At 37.4% G+C, this 15309-nt stretch overlaps 1 protein-coding gene across 2 annotated transcripts; it reads left to right on the top strand.

Moving 5' to 3' along the window:
- The first annotated feature begins 6942 nt into the window (after positions 1 to 6942).
- LOC122648778 (L-ascorbate peroxidase, cytosolic-like) lies at positions 6943 to 10330 on the top strand. Of its 2 annotated transcripts, none has more exons than XM_043841999.1 (10): positions 6943 to 7006; positions 7255 to 7385; positions 7488 to 7662; positions 7760 to 7825; positions 9408 to 9456; positions 9538 to 9620; positions 9721 to 9800; positions 9879 to 9981; positions 10086 to 10144; positions 10284 to 10330. In XM_043841999.1, the coding sequence occupies exons 2-10, from the start codon at positions 7267 to 7269 to the stop codon at positions 10297 to 10299; spliced, it is 750 nt and encodes a 249-aa protein (XP_043697934.1). In that variant the 5' UTR covers positions 6943 to 7006; positions 7255 to 7266; the 3' UTR covers positions 10300 to 10330. The 2 variants fall into 2 exon arrangements, with proteins under 2 accessions (XP_043697934.1, XP_043697935.1); XM_043842000.1 differs by having other exon boundaries at positions 7252 to 7385.
- Positions 10331 to 15309: the final 4979 nt, after the last annotated feature.

Below are 15309 nucleotides of genomic sequence, written 5' to 3'. Positions count from 1 at the left end.
CAGGTAATTGATGTTTTGAAATTGCACCTGACAGCAAATGCCTTTAGTTTCAAGATGGTGCTGTCAATTCTGGCCATTGGATGGACAGGTCAAGGTCCGGCTAGGGCTTGTGTCAAATTTCAGCTCAAATTCAACCATTACCCTCCCTTGTGATGGGATTATATCCGCCATTAGGTATGTCCATGCTCCTTTATAGTCATGGATTTTTTGGTGGTTTAATTTTCCCTGGTTTACTCGAATTGAGCTGAAAGTTGAAATGTGGGAAAGGGACTTTGGGGTCAACTCATCCATAAAATTTGGGCCCATCGGAGTTGTCACATGACAGGTATTTGATTTCAGGTATGATTTCGTAGATCACTTAAGGTGCCCCATAACAATTCCGGATAGATAGTATTTCTCAGTTGCTGTTGCTTGCTCTATTTATTGGGGGGTGTTGTTATTATTAATGTCTTTTCCGTCACTACTTTTTGAGTAGACTATAAAGTATTCCTTTTCTCTTTTGGCTTGATGGAATTCCTGTTTCCATCTTGTTTCTCCATTTGTACAGTTTTTAGTTCTCTGATAATAATACGTTTGGTATTGCCTATGAAAATTACGTACAATTTTACCTCTAGAATGACCATTTTTTGTGGATAAATTGGTGAATGTTGCAGAGAGAGTTATTGGAAGGCGTTTGACTTGGAGAGTAGCTTCTGGGTATTTTGTGATCAATGTATTCCAATAGCGTTGAAAAGTAAAATTTAGTTTGATAATTATGCCAAAAGGTGAATTTTATGCGAGTTGTCAGACCAACTATGCTTTGTGTAAGTAAATCCTGGGTAAGAAAGAAACAGCATATAATATAGGGCAAAGGTTCCTTGAACAGTCCGTTTAGACTTTAGATATGCTTATATGAACAAAAATCTGCCACAGCATTTTGGATGGGCCCTCAATTTTGTAGCCAGATTGATTCTAAGTCCTCTGCATACAAGTCAAGTTTTGGAACAAATGAATATAGCTGTTACTTCTAGGGGCCATGGTTATAGTAAGGGATTTTTTAGCCTATGTATTTTGTCCATTAGAAAATTTAGAATGAAATTTAAGCTTTATGGACTTAAGGGTCCATTAAAACATGAATATGCTTGGCCTAAGAGAGTGAAGATTGGTGAAGTCCATTAAAACATGAATGTGCTTGGCCCAAGAGAGTGAAGATTGTTGAAAAACCGAAGTCCCCAAATCAAAGTCTTCCACATTGGAATCTAGTTGTTTTTATGGTTTGATTCGAATTCGGCTCTAAAAACAATTAAGGGAAAGATTTCCTTAGCTTTGCGGCAAAGGAATCGTACAACCATCAATGTTTGTCGAATGATCGAAAAATATCTTCCACTGTTAGCATGATATCCTATGGACAACATTTGAACCCATTGGTTAAGGGATACTCCTTTTTCCATGGGTGTGGCGAAACTTTGTCAGATACATATATTCTTCATAGCTGAGACCAAAATTGGACCAATAAGTGATCAGTCTTGTCAATTGTTTTTGGGAAAGATAATGCCATTTGATCACGTTGTCGCACCTGAAACCCTAGAAATGAATAGGGGTGTGGTGGTCATTTTGTGTGCCCTATGTGTCAGGAGTTTAATTATTGTCAATCTTGTCAATTGTTTTTGGGAAAGATAATGCCATTTGATCACGTTGTCGCACCCCTGAAACCCTAGAAATGGATAGGGGTGTGGTGGTCATTTTGTGTGTCCTATGTGTCAGGAGTTTAATTATTGATTGGGGTTCTCAATTGACATCTTTGTATTAAGGATATAAGAAGTGCTAGCACCATACATATGTTATGGAGTGGATGGCTGCGATCCTGTATTGGGCCCACCATCCAAGGTGTGATCTGCGCATCCTGTAATGCAAAGGTTTCTTTTTTAGATTTGATAGGTATAATGCAAAGGTTACTAGCCAGGAAATGGAATTGTAGACACCATAGCTAGGGAAAAGTTCTCTTACCCAAAAAGGAGAAAAAAAAAAAAGTGGAAAGTTTTCTCTTTCCCAAAAAAGAAAAAAAGTGAAGTTTTCCATCACTCTTGTAGAAGGAAGAATCCCTACTTTCAAGTGATTCCTTTTTATCCATTTTCAACCAATGATAGTTCTGACATTGATACACAAAAATGTTCTTAGCAAACTTTCCAATTGACATCAATTAGGATTTCCGAGATTATAGTGGGACCCTAAATTGTGTGTGTTTTTTCTCCAACACCAAACCTATATACAAGAATTCCATAAAACACTTCCCAGGGAATGCTTCATAGATTTGTTACAACTACCAACTGAGATATATTTCTTAAACTGGCATGGAAGCACCTCATAAGCTGTGAAATAAATGATAACAACACGTTACACCTTGGCCCAACTATTGGAGTAAGCTAATTACATATAAGAATAAAAAATTTAAACTTGTAATGTAATTATTGAGGTTAAATATCTATTAACATATAGGGCTCATGTTCTCTGTGCTGCAGCGCAGGCTGCGCTCAGACACATGGGCCTGCCACTCAAGGGGGCAGGGTGGTCATTGCGCCATCCCCATGTGTCTGGGAGCAGCCTGCCCCCCCCGCAGAGAACATTCTCCCTAACATATATATTCACTTTCTTGCCTTCTCGTCATTTTTTTTTTTCCTTGATTCAAAATATATTGAATGAAAATCCTTAATTAGGTAGTATATTTATTGAATTTATTCTTAATAAATTAAAGCAAATCCTTGGAGAACACCTTGCTTTTCTTCATTCCCCAATGTTTCTAATTTAAACATTAAAAATTAATGGTGTTTAAATGGAATCAATAGAAAAAAATTATAAAATCTAACATATATGTATTGGATTCCACCAAAAAGAGGGAAAACAAAATGAGGGAAAGAAGATGCAATCGCCTTAACTTAATTTTAACTTGATTTTATATTAAAGATGACAATTGGTTTTCAAAATGCTGTACCAGGCAACAAAATCCAATGGTTAATAAAGTTTTCATCCTCACCCTAAGTGGGTCCACCTTTTAATGGGTTGTTTAATTTCACTACTTTTATAATTTCCTTGCAACCATATAGAGCCTACGTGAAAACTCCATTTCTCTTAGCCTTAGAAAGGCGCAATTATTAATAATGAATTTCACTCGTTGATCACCCACAAGTCCATAAATGATATAATGATTAAGATTAGGGGTGTCAATAATGCCCGGTTGGCCCGAACCTGCCCTGAGCCCGGCCCGAACCCGACCCTGATTTATTAGTCTGAAGGGCGGGTTAGGGTTGAGTTTTAGTCTGACCCTGGCAAGGTCGGGTCGGGTTCGGGATAAGACCTCGGGTTTGGCCCGGCCCGGCCCTGTATTAGTTATAGGTATATATATTATTAATGAAAAGACAAAAAAACCATGGCTAAGCCCTACATCGTATTTCATTTTTTCACTTTTCCTCTAGATCCCTTAACTCCGTAAGGGAGAAAAGCTGCCGCTCCTGCGACTCCTGCCTTCCTCTTCCTCCTTCCCTCTCTCTCGTTATCTCGTCGAGCCTTCAAGTGCCGTCACTCCTTTGCAACCTGCAAATCATTAAACAAGGTATGGCTTCTTCTTTGTCCCTCTATCTCTCTCGTTATCTGGTCTCTCTCCCACTCTCTATGATTTAGGGTTTTTTTTCAACAAGTTATGGCTTCTTCTCTGTCCCTCTATCTCTTTCGTTATCTCGTCTCTCTCCCACTCTTAATTTTTGACTTTTTGCGCTCTCATGATTAACCGGAGTTGTGTTTGATTGCTTCTTTGTAGTGATTTTTTTTTTCTTTGGGTGGGTATTGCCTGTAGTGATTGAAATCCGAAGTTTATTCTCTGTTTTGATGTTTATATATTTTGCATTTGTTTCTATTAAGTTTTTGGGTTAAACGTGTGGCGGAACAAGGTTGATCTATAGGAAGAAGCTGCTTGGCTTTGGTGATGGTTGTTGCCTTTAGTTTTTTCATTTTTTGGATTTTCTTTTTCTTTATCATGTGATTTTTGTTTTGCAGGTTTTGCCGTTTGAATGGAGATTTATTTAATGAAGAGCAAGCTTTGGATTCCTATTATGGCTTCAGATCGAATTCTGATCTATCCCCTGGAACAATTTGGCGTTGCTCTTGTGAATCTTTCCAACGCTGGATGAGTGGAGACGGTTGATGGTGGTGGAGTTTTTTTACTAGGTATATTTTTCATCGGTTGCGCAACATTGTAACCCTTGGTTGTGTGATCTGCTGTTTTTGGGTTGATTCTTCCATGTTGCTTTGCTTTTTATTTTTGTATGAATTAGGCCTAGTATGAATATCAATAGTTGAATCAAATGTTGCAGTGTTGTAATTTGGTCTTCTTCTTACTCTGTTCAATCATTGAAGTGATGTTTACAATCTGATCAACTTTGGCATAGTAAAAATTACAGGCATAAGAAAAACCATTTCCAAAAAAAAACAAATTAAAGTCAAGGTCAGTTCAGGGACAGGGTCAATCAGGGCCAACCCGACCCTGCCCGACCCTACCAGGGTCAATCTGGGCAGGGCCGGGTTAGGTAAAACCCTGGCAGGGTCGGGTCAGGGTTGAGGGTTTCTTGGCCCTGCCAAGGTTAGGTCAGGGCCAGGGTTTAGGCAGGCCCGGCCCAACCCGACCCATTGACACCCCTAATTAAGATAGTGGATCTATGTGTCATTCGCATGCAATGATATCTCCTATACTGATCTAGTAGATGCACAGGAGGAGGTGCCTCAAGATTCGTACATGTGGGCTCACATGGTCAAGGGGAAGGAGAGTGTCATGAGGAAAGAGAGTGTGAAAACGATACACATCGCATGTATATTATTTCCCCTAGTAAATATGACTATATTCTCTCATCGCAAAAAGATGTATAAAAGATAAATGACGACATTGAATACAGTCCTCCTGAGTTCTGAACCATTGGAATTGAACTTAATTCAATCCAACCTCCCCCCCCCTGGTTGTTCTAAAAGCCCTCATGATCTCAATCCAGATGAAATTTGTTGATATTAAAATTATTTCCATATTTAGTAATTACAAAATAAAATAAATTTTAGTAATCACATTTAAAATGATTTGGAACTAATGCACAATAATTCAGGTAATGATTACAAATTTTGTTTTTATGGATATATTAATTTCATTTCTTTTTTTTTTATTTTTTATTCTCTTTTGTTAACTAGACAGCGTACGTTTCTCTCACCTTAATAATACCTAGTTTTTCCATTAATAATATATTTCACTTGTTGATCACCCACATGTTCATGAATGATAAAATAATTAGGGTAGGAGATCTACATCCCACTCACACGCAATGACGTCTCCCCCGCCAAGCCAATAGACGCATAAAGGGGTGTCTCATGATTTGTTTATATAGGGCACACATGTTCTGGGAGGAAAGAGAGTGTCTGCAAACTATGCATATTACATGTATTCGTTCTTCTTAATAATCATAACTATATTCTTTCATCACTTAAGAAATATAAAAGAGAAATGACAACATTGAGTACGATACTTTGGAGTTTTGAACCATTGTATTCAAACTTAATTCAATCTCTTCCCTCCATTTGTTGACTTACAAGCTCTCATGGTCCCAATCCAATGGATGAAATTTGTTGATATTAAAATTCTTGACATATTTAATAATTAGATCTTCCAACGTAATTTTTATTTTATTTTTAAATTTAAAGTCAATTGATTGTAAAATAAAATAAAATATAATAATCAAATTTAAGATGATATAGAATTAATGCACAATCATTTAGGTAATGATTAAAAAAATCCCTTTTTTTTTTTATGAATTATTTAATTTCTTTTCCTTCTTATTTTCCTTGGTTGATCACTCACAAATCCATGAATGATATAATAATTAAGAAATGAAATCTATATTCCACTCATATAAAATTACGTCTCACATTTGAACCAATAGATGCACAAGAGAGGAGTGTCCCATGATTCGTATACATGAGATATACACAATAAAAAATAAAAAAGAGTGTCAAGAAGAAAGAGAATGTAAAAAACATAAAAGAGATATAACGACATTGAATATGATCGTTGTAAGTTTTGACTATCATATTTTAATTCAATTTAATCTTTCCCCTCCATTAGTTAATCCATAAGCCATCATGATCCCAATCCAACGGATGAAATTTCTGGACAGCAACCGTCATTGTTCGTACTAAAAACAATATTTCCAAATAAAAATAATTTTCTTTCCATCCCTTTTGTTTATCTTTTAGTAATAAGTGTATCTTTCTTCCTTTAATTATGAGTATAATTTTCAAATGAAGTGTATCTTTCTGCCTTTAACTATGCCATTAAAGGACGTATTTTTCTCTCCTCATCTAAGCATTTGTTTCTCAGATAAATACATGCGCGGCCGCCTCTGATGTTGACGTGGACAAATGACCACTTCTTAGCCACTGGTTCCCCGCCTTTGGTGATACCCTTTACCAAGCCCTCCAATATCTGTTCCCCACGTGTCCTTCTTACAGTCTTTGGCTCTAAGCGCCGGTCATGGAAGGAATCATTCCAAAGTCCCACGCGTTCACACCTAAGAATACGATTACCACAAATCGTGAAAAGACATAAATACCTTCTCTAGACGGGCACGAAAAAATATCGTATTCTTAAAATAGTCACTTGATGCTTTTCTTCGTCTGGTGATTGGTGCAATAGGGATTTCTCTGCGGTTCATACCGTTTAGGATTTTTTCAGTAATGGAATTAAATTTCATCGCCACCAAACACGAGGAATGCTAACCACAGATCCGATAGTCAAGCAAGATCTGAACCGTTCAATGACCGAGAAATTAATATGATCCAACGGATCATATGCAGTTCCTAGAAACTTCTCAACCCAAAACCCTTTATATACTCCTCGCCATTTGCAAAGCAGGAGAGCTTGTGTTCTACTCGTGCCATTCGCTTTTACATTTGAGTGCTCTGGGTTCGTTTTCTGTCTGTTCTTCTTCAAGTCTCGAAGGTCTGCAACTCTCACCATTTGCGCATTTTCAGATTTCGTATAACTTGTCTTAGCTCTATTTATAGCTTTATTTCTTTTCCTGAAAAAAAGATACAGATCTGTATTTTAGATCGTTGTTTTATGTAATTCGTTTTCGTTTCTTCTCATTTCGATCGACCGATGCAGATGTTGATCGTGTTTTTTTGGCTGATTTGCTTACTATTGATTGATTTTTCTACCTCATTTCCTGTTTTTTTGATAAATGGTAGGAAATCGACGCTATGGGAAAGGCATACCCAACAGTGAGTGAGGAATACAAGAAGGCCGTTGAGAAATGCAGGAGGAAGCTCAGAGGAGTCATCGCTGAGAAGAACTGTGCTCCGATTGTTGTTCGATTGGCGTAAGTGACTTCACGTTGATCTGTAAACCTTTTGCGTGTGAGTTTGCGCACAGAGTTTCTTCGGGGAAGAGAGTAGTGGTTTATTATGTTCTGATGTTTCAGATGGCACTCCGCTGGGACCTTTGATGTTAAAACAAAGACGGGAGGTCCATTTGGAACCATCAAGCACGCACAGGAGCTTGCTCACGGGGCGAACAACGGTCTTGACATTGCTGTCAGGCTTCTTGAACCTATTGAGAAGCAGTTCCCGATCCTCTCGTATGCAGATTTCGTTCAGGTACTGCTGTTGTTGTTGTTCTTAGTATTGTTTCCTTTATTCACCTTCTGTCCCTTACTCTGGTTTGTTTTTTCCCCCTGCACTTAACTACTCGTAGTTGGCTGGAGTTGTTGCTGTGGAAGTGACTGGAGGACCTGAGATTCCTTTCCATCCCGGGAGAGAGGTGAGGGATGCTTCCTTCTGAAATTCCCATTTTCTGATTTGTGATCCCTAATTATGTCGATTCATCTTGATTTAAATAGTTTTAACATTAACTATAAAAAATTATATCATTGATCTCATTTTGCTTAAATCGTATCATTGATGTCGTTATGCTTAGATCGTATCGTTGATTATATTATTATTGCATTTGATTTTTCGTTTTATCATGAGTGGTTCTTGATGATATTGAACTTGATTCCCTACTCTGTCTCAATGAAAAACGTAGCAGAATGGACGTTCTGCCAGAGATTGCAAGCGTCCCTAATCTGTAGCCGACTGTTTGAGTCGAGTTTAAATTCGATTGTGTTATTCTTAAGGATATTGAACGAAATGAGCTCAGTAGGTCTTTGTGATTTATGTTTTGTAATTTTAAGAGAGAAGAGCGGAGCCCATGCCCACATGCTTTTCATGATTATAGTGACCGCAGACCATTTCAAATGCTACCTATATTGGCGGCGTGGGCACTCTAAGATACAAGTGGGTCATATTGCCTCTCTGGTAGGGAATTGGGTTTGATATCACTCGATAGCGCCTCTCTCTCTCCCCTAATGGTGATACAGATCCAGGGGATGCTTAACTGCTCTACAATAGATTATTGTAATGCCTGAAAAGTTTTACCGTTTTATAATGATGCGTATGATGACAAACCTCTTATTCTCCAAAATTGAATGAATGTATGTGATCTCTTCTCTGTCAGAATTTTTCTTTTCTCCCAACTCCTTCAAAAGCATTGTACTGTTTATATGTTCTACAGGTATCTTATTTCTTTTAAAATTTGTTTTATGAGTGGACTAAAATTCATTTGTATGGGATGGAAAGTATAAGCTTCTTCTACAGACCATCACATGGTAGATTTACATAGGCAGTTAAGGAAGCATCCGCAGAGGAAACAGTAGGCCTTGTCCTTGATATATCCAAAAGAAACATAAAATATTGTTCTACGGTACATGAAAAATAGTAGTTAAGATGGGGTGAAATTTTATGGTTGTTCTCAGCACAAATGAAGTTAGTGTACTGGCAAAATAGAGCATTGAAATCCAGGACCACATACTTGCAGCTACAGAGAAGCTGAATGGTATTCATGTAGGGCTTATATGATTGATTCTGAAATTTAAGACTTTTGAGATTTTTATATTTGGAACATCCATATTATCTTTTCGATGCCTGCACTAGATAGATGGACCATGAATTCCCATTTGGACTGGCAGTTCGGAAAACCTTATGGGTTGAGCTCATTGATCTTGGGTTTTGGCTGGTGTATTGTGCCTCAGAGATTTTGGATTGGGCTCAAGTAGAGAGTTTACTCCTCCCTCTTGTCTTAGTTATTTGCCTGACCTCAAATAGATTTTATAGAATCTACGTTGAAGATTGGACGTTGTTAATTTGGAGATTTTTATAAGATGCCTTGCCTGTACCTTTTGGCCTTTGCAGTGCTCTTTTTTGTGGTTAATATTTTATTTTGAGATACTTGTTGAGATGCTGGCAGTAATGTTATTATTGGTTTTTGTATTATAATAAGCATTATTTTGTTTTCCAAATTCCAGGACAAGCCTGAGCCACCCCCAGAAGGGCGTCTGCCTGATGCTACAAAGGGTTGGTTTGAATTTTATAAAGAGTTCTCTGAATTCAGATATTGAGGTTGGTTTGTTTCTAAGGCTTTTGTAACCATTTCAGGTGCGGACCATTTGAGGGATGTCTTTGGACACATGGGTCTTGGCGACAAGGAGATTGTTGCTCTTTCTGGTGCCCATACTCTGGTTAGGCCAAAAATATTTGGTTATTTCTCTCGTTGTTGCTGTTCACTTAGTTGTTTTCTCTGGGAGTTTGAATCTCTAAAGTGGTTCTGGTGTGCTGTAGGGAAGATGCCACAAGGAGCGCTCTGGGTTCGAAGGACCTTGGACTGCTAACCCGCTTGTATTTGACAACTCCTACTTCACGTAAGCTATACCCATTCATCCGCATCTCTTGAATTTTTTTTCTTTTTCCAATTGAATTCATGTTTTGGGTTTCCCCAGGGAACTGATTACTGGGGAGAAGGCAGGCCTTCTGCAGTTGCCAACAGATAAGGTCCTTGTAGAAGATCCATCCTTCCGCCCCTATGTTGAAAAATATGCTAAGGTACGTTCTTTAATGGATTTGTGTGTTTTAATAAGTTAATTTAAAAGATGACTGAATTTGTGGGAATGAATTAAAAAGTTTGTGTTGATTTGGAATGAGTGCAGGATGAGGATGCATTCTTTGCTGACTATACCGAAGCCCATCTTAATCTTTCTGAGCTTGGGTGAGGCTGAGTTACTATGCTTTTTCTTTGTTTAATTAATTATGTTCTTGTTTCATGGAAGGTTCTTGTATTTTTTATGCTCCTCCATTAGTCTTATAAGTCGCTGTGACTAATTGATGTTTTCTGTCCATGTTTCCAGATTTGCTGATGCGTAGTCAGAGAAAGCTTCGGTTTAATCCTGGATTAGCTAGATTAGGTAGTTGGGTGAAAATGTTGGGTGTTTTGGATCATTTGGTACTATCTTTTTTGAGGATGTTGGTGAATCAGATATTTGCTGTATCTTCGCAATTATCACTTTAAACAGTGACAGTATTATCGTATTATCATAGTATCATATTAGTCTGTTTTTTTCTGAAATACTATGAATCCTCGTTTTGATGATCCAAAGTCTCTTAACGAATTTGAAACCGATTGGTGTTTTGTCAAATAATTTAGGTTCTATTTTCTGTCCCTGTTTAATCTTTTACTAAAGGTTCGTCATGTTGGTGCAAATGTGTGAGACATCCATTCAAACCTTAAAAGACTTGTGCACCACCAGTGTTTCTATCATTGGTGGACTTAGTTTTTATGGTTTCTTTTCTTTTCGGTAGGCAGTCTGTCATCGACAGCCTGGATGATTATAAATCTTTGAAACCATAGATCGGCTGGCTTTTAATCTCTCTTGGTAGGGTACGAAATTGAAGATACATGATTCAAAGTTTGACAAGAAGAGTACAAAATCCTCAAGAATGAATAATGTAGATGAGTTGTTGTCGTGATGAAGAATAGGCAACAAAATCCTCAGTCTCGGATTTAACGATAGTTTTTTCATGCCCTTCGGAGATTATCTCTAACAGTAATTCCCGAATCACTAAAAAGCTTCACTGATTCCTACCAAAAAAAAAAAAAAAGGGCTTAGTTGATTGGTGATTCAAAAGCTACTGTAGTAAAGATAGCAAGCAAAGGATGTTTCACAATCGGATTTTTATTGTCTACGGTTCTGACACCCAATGGTTCCTATGATTCTCTCATCCGACACGTGTATCCAATGGTGGATTTTAAAAAAGGTAAAACGATTCCCAAAACCTTTTCAGTAACCCCTTCCCTCTCGCCTTCTCTCTCCATTCCTCCCAAACCGGTGAAATCGAACCCCTTTTGAACCATTGTGTTTAAGGCTCTTCTTGGTCAGCAACCTCCTGCGAAGGCGGTACTTGGTCTGAAACCTCTGGCAAAGTCCAAGGTCGTTGATGGTCTGCAACCACGATTCAAATTATTGAACCACTTGTGATATAACTGAAATTGGACAGCAACCTTTAACACAGCAATGAGTTTCAAGAGATATCAAAGTGATGATGGGGCTGAGTTGTGTAACAGTTAGCTGTTTTGGTATGATTCCTCCTATCTCAATTTCTATTGAATCATAAATGAAATTATGTTGTTTGGTATGATAATTTCACGTTATTTATGAGAAATTGAAATATTGAAATAGCTAAGGATCTGTTTCAATATTGAGATATTGAAATCAAGGTCAAGTCTATTCAAGGGTTTTTTGAACTGTATCGATCGGTTTTCAAAACTAAGGGGCATATTCTAAGGTTTTTGGGACTGGTTACAATCAATTCCAATTCCAATTCCAATTCCAATCCATCCTCAATTTTGATTTTAAAATCTTTGGTGGGGGAGTGAGGATGTAGTAGTCAAAAATTAAATCACCCGAAATCAAGGTTAAAGTAAATGATATTGACAATGAGATCAGAATTTGGTTAAATTGCAATTGACCGGAATTGGTTAAAAAACCAAGCAGTTGATTCGATTCCAATTTATGGAAATCAACGTCGCTGAAAACAAAAAGTTATCACATTTCTAATCTGTCTTGGCATGCTTAAATTTTTGAATTTTCTCCTGGTCACTACTGTCTCTTCATCCCACTCTTCCACAATAGAGATTAACGATGGAAGTCAAGCTCAAGTCTTCAGCGTAGGATTTGGCTCAATTGTGTGTGGTGTAAGCGTTCTTTAGACGCTGCCAAAAGAAGGCCCTTCCTTCCCTGCCTCGTACGTAATATTGCCTTTGCGGTTGTTGAAGTGAGATTATTGACTTTCTGTCTGCCTCTGGGGGAGGTGAGGAGGGATGTGTTACATTCACATGAAAGGGTTTGGCATTACATGGGTGACAAATGTTACTTAGATAGACACTGTAGATTCCCCTAAATGATTGCAACAAAAATTTGGGAGACCGTGTGGCACCTGCGCATGTACGGCCAATGAGAGAAGGCACAAAGGCATCTTGGGGGTGAGATTTTTGGTTTTCACATGGGACGGAGTGGTCATTTTGCTCCCCCATTGTATCTGGACGTGAACAATACATTCCCAAACAGATTTTTCTCCCAAAAATTTTATCTAAAAAAAAATAAAAATAGAAGATTACAATCTAATTTTCCCATTTTAAATCGCCTAGCGCACATCTTTTCCCCTTGTCTTTATCATTGCTCTACGCTGAATTTTGCTCGTCAATTTCCTTTTTGGAATTGAAAATCTTTTTTATCCTTTGAATTAAAAGACTTTTGAAAATAAAACGAGAGCAATCAAAAGACAATTACAACTTCTCAGATCATCACTTTAGGTACAACAAGATAGTAAGATACACCATAAAATCAAAGATTAACAAGAAAAAGCTGGTAAAAAAAAATTTGACCACCATTTTTCATGTACAAATACTACTTCAAGTAATTGTTCAAAAAAGCAGTAACTAGTGCAAATTTCCACTTTCATAATATCTTAAGAGGGATGGATTGGGAGTCTGTTCTAACCTTTGGTATTTTTTGCACAAAGTGGCTGTCCTCTTATTTGAACCCATGTCTTCATGCCTCAAGTTAGCAGCTTTAACTATCATACCTTGCAATGGTTCTTACAAGTTGCTAATGAATCTAGAGGTATTTTTTTTTAATAGAAACAATCATAAAGTTATTGTTGGTGGGTCCAATCTAAAACCTTAAGGTATTAGTTAGTGGAGAGTACACTTCAAATATATGAAACTATAATTCTATAACTCTTAACATCTCAACACTTCCGTTCATGTGAACTTCGACATTCCTAACTTTACATGTGAATAAACAACTTATAAATGATAACAAATGACATGAGCTTTGGTATCATGCAGGAGAGTTTAACCAAAAACCTCAAGGTATTAAATGGAAAAAGCTCTTTAAGTAAATAAAAGCACCAAGAACTTGAAACTGCCTCCTGGTTCTCATCTTCCCTCCCTCCCTCATACAATAGATACCTAAAAAAAAATAAAAAAATCCAACATCTCATTACTTAGGAATAAATATTTTGATCAAAAGAGAGCAAAAAACTTTTTAAGATGTTAATCAATTAATTCACTGTTTTCAATATATAAAGAAAATGGAAAAGAAAAAAACATATTTTTTTTTTTTTTTTTTTTTTTTTTTTGTATTATCCATTCTTTAAAAAATAATGAACTTTCATCAAAGATCTATGATATATCTTTTTATTTTTTCCTTTTAGTAGAATATCCATCATATGATATTATGCCATATCGGGTCTAAGGTGACATGGATTTTATTCCTTTACATGTTTTGCTTTTTTACTATTATTTTTTTTAATATTCTTTACTTTTTCTGTTACTTATTATTTTTAGTACTATTAAGATATTAAGTCATGGCAACTGCCTAGCTGGTATAAAACAAAAAAAGTAAAAGCTATCATGGAGAGTACCCTGTGGATGAATTGGTCACTGAGTTAATTATATCTTTCACTACTTTTAAGATTTGACACTAATAGAAGAATGAGAGGCTATCTTTATTTTCTTGACCAGTGACTTGTGGATCTCTTTTGTCAAAGACAACAAGAACATATAATACATCACAACTTCAAGTTATTTATTTATGGAGAAATTTTTCCTCCACCCTCTCCCATCCTAGAGTTTACAATCTCATCCTAGGGTTTTGGCATTTTCCAAAATATCCTTTGGATGCTTTCTCCCGTTCATTCCACACCCACGGTAGATAGATTCTCATACACTGTGGGTGGAGGAAAACTTTGTCCTTTATTTATAATAAACAAATGAAAACATTTATTTTAGGATCGAGTTTTTCTCCACCCACAATAAATGGGAATCCATTCACTGCGGGTGTGGAGTGGCAGGAGAAGGCATCGCGAAGGTGTTTTAAAAAAATACCAAAACCCTAGAGGGATTTGTGAACCCTAGGATGGTGTTGTGAATGTTGCATACAAAAAATTAATAGGGTCTTGTTTGATGTAATCAAGATTGGATTCATCAAACTGGCATCAAGACGAATTTGCCCTTTGACTCAAATCTTTGAGGCTCCCATGTTCACTAGGGAGTTTCCTCTGGACGGGTAGCCCCACGGGGGGAAACGGAGTTGAACTCAGGACCTTTAGCTTCCTTAGGCCTCGTCCCTTGCCAACTGCGCTGCCCCTTGGGGTTACCTATAACATATCTTTTTGTTTCCAATAAGGTAAATCCTATCATTTCACATGCTTAATTGAAATCAATATTGATTTGGTTTTGATTCATGGACGGAAAATGCAGAATATTCAAAAAAACTGTTGACGAAGCTGACTATTGATCACCTGGTCACTGCGGACCGTCGGGTTAGAGGTGGCTATAGCATCAACTGTCCAATCTCATTCTTTCTTTGTTTTCTCTAAAAGATAAGGGGCGCTTTCTCTGTGCCGCAGCGTAGGCTGCGCCTAGGCACATGGGGGTGGGCGCAATGACCACCCTGCCCCTTAAGTGGCAAACCCATGGGCCTCAGCGCAGCATGCACTACTGTACAGAGAACATTCCCCCGTAAGATTTTCAGAAATAATTTGAAAGTAACTAATATTATGTCAAGTAGTATAAATTATTTAAGACAATAAGAAAGAAAAGGGGAAAATCCCTTTAAATAAAGTAATGAGCGAATACTGGTGTGTAGATATGATTTTGATACATTGAGGGAAATGCAGAATATTCCGAAAAACCGTTGACAAAGATGACCGTTGATCATTCAATAATTGTGAACCGTCGGATTAGAGGCGGCTGTAGCGTCAACCGTCCAATCTCATTCCTACGCGGTCCGTGCTTACTTTGTAACAGTTGCTCGTAACTACCCTGAAAGAAAACGGTCTCCGTTTCGACTTTCTTCTATATAAAGAAAA

The sequence above is a fragment of the Telopea speciosissima genome, chromosome 1 (assembly GCF_018873765.1).
Source record: "Telopea speciosissima isolate NSW1024214 ecotype Mountain lineage chromosome 1, Tspe_v1, whole genome shotgun sequence".
NCBI classification, from domain to species: Eukaryota; Viridiplantae; Streptophyta; class Magnoliopsida; order Proteales; family Proteaceae; genus Telopea; species Telopea speciosissima.
The sequence above is the reverse complement of the archived record's forward strand: the minus strand, read 5'-3'. Positions and strand labels throughout refer to the sequence as shown.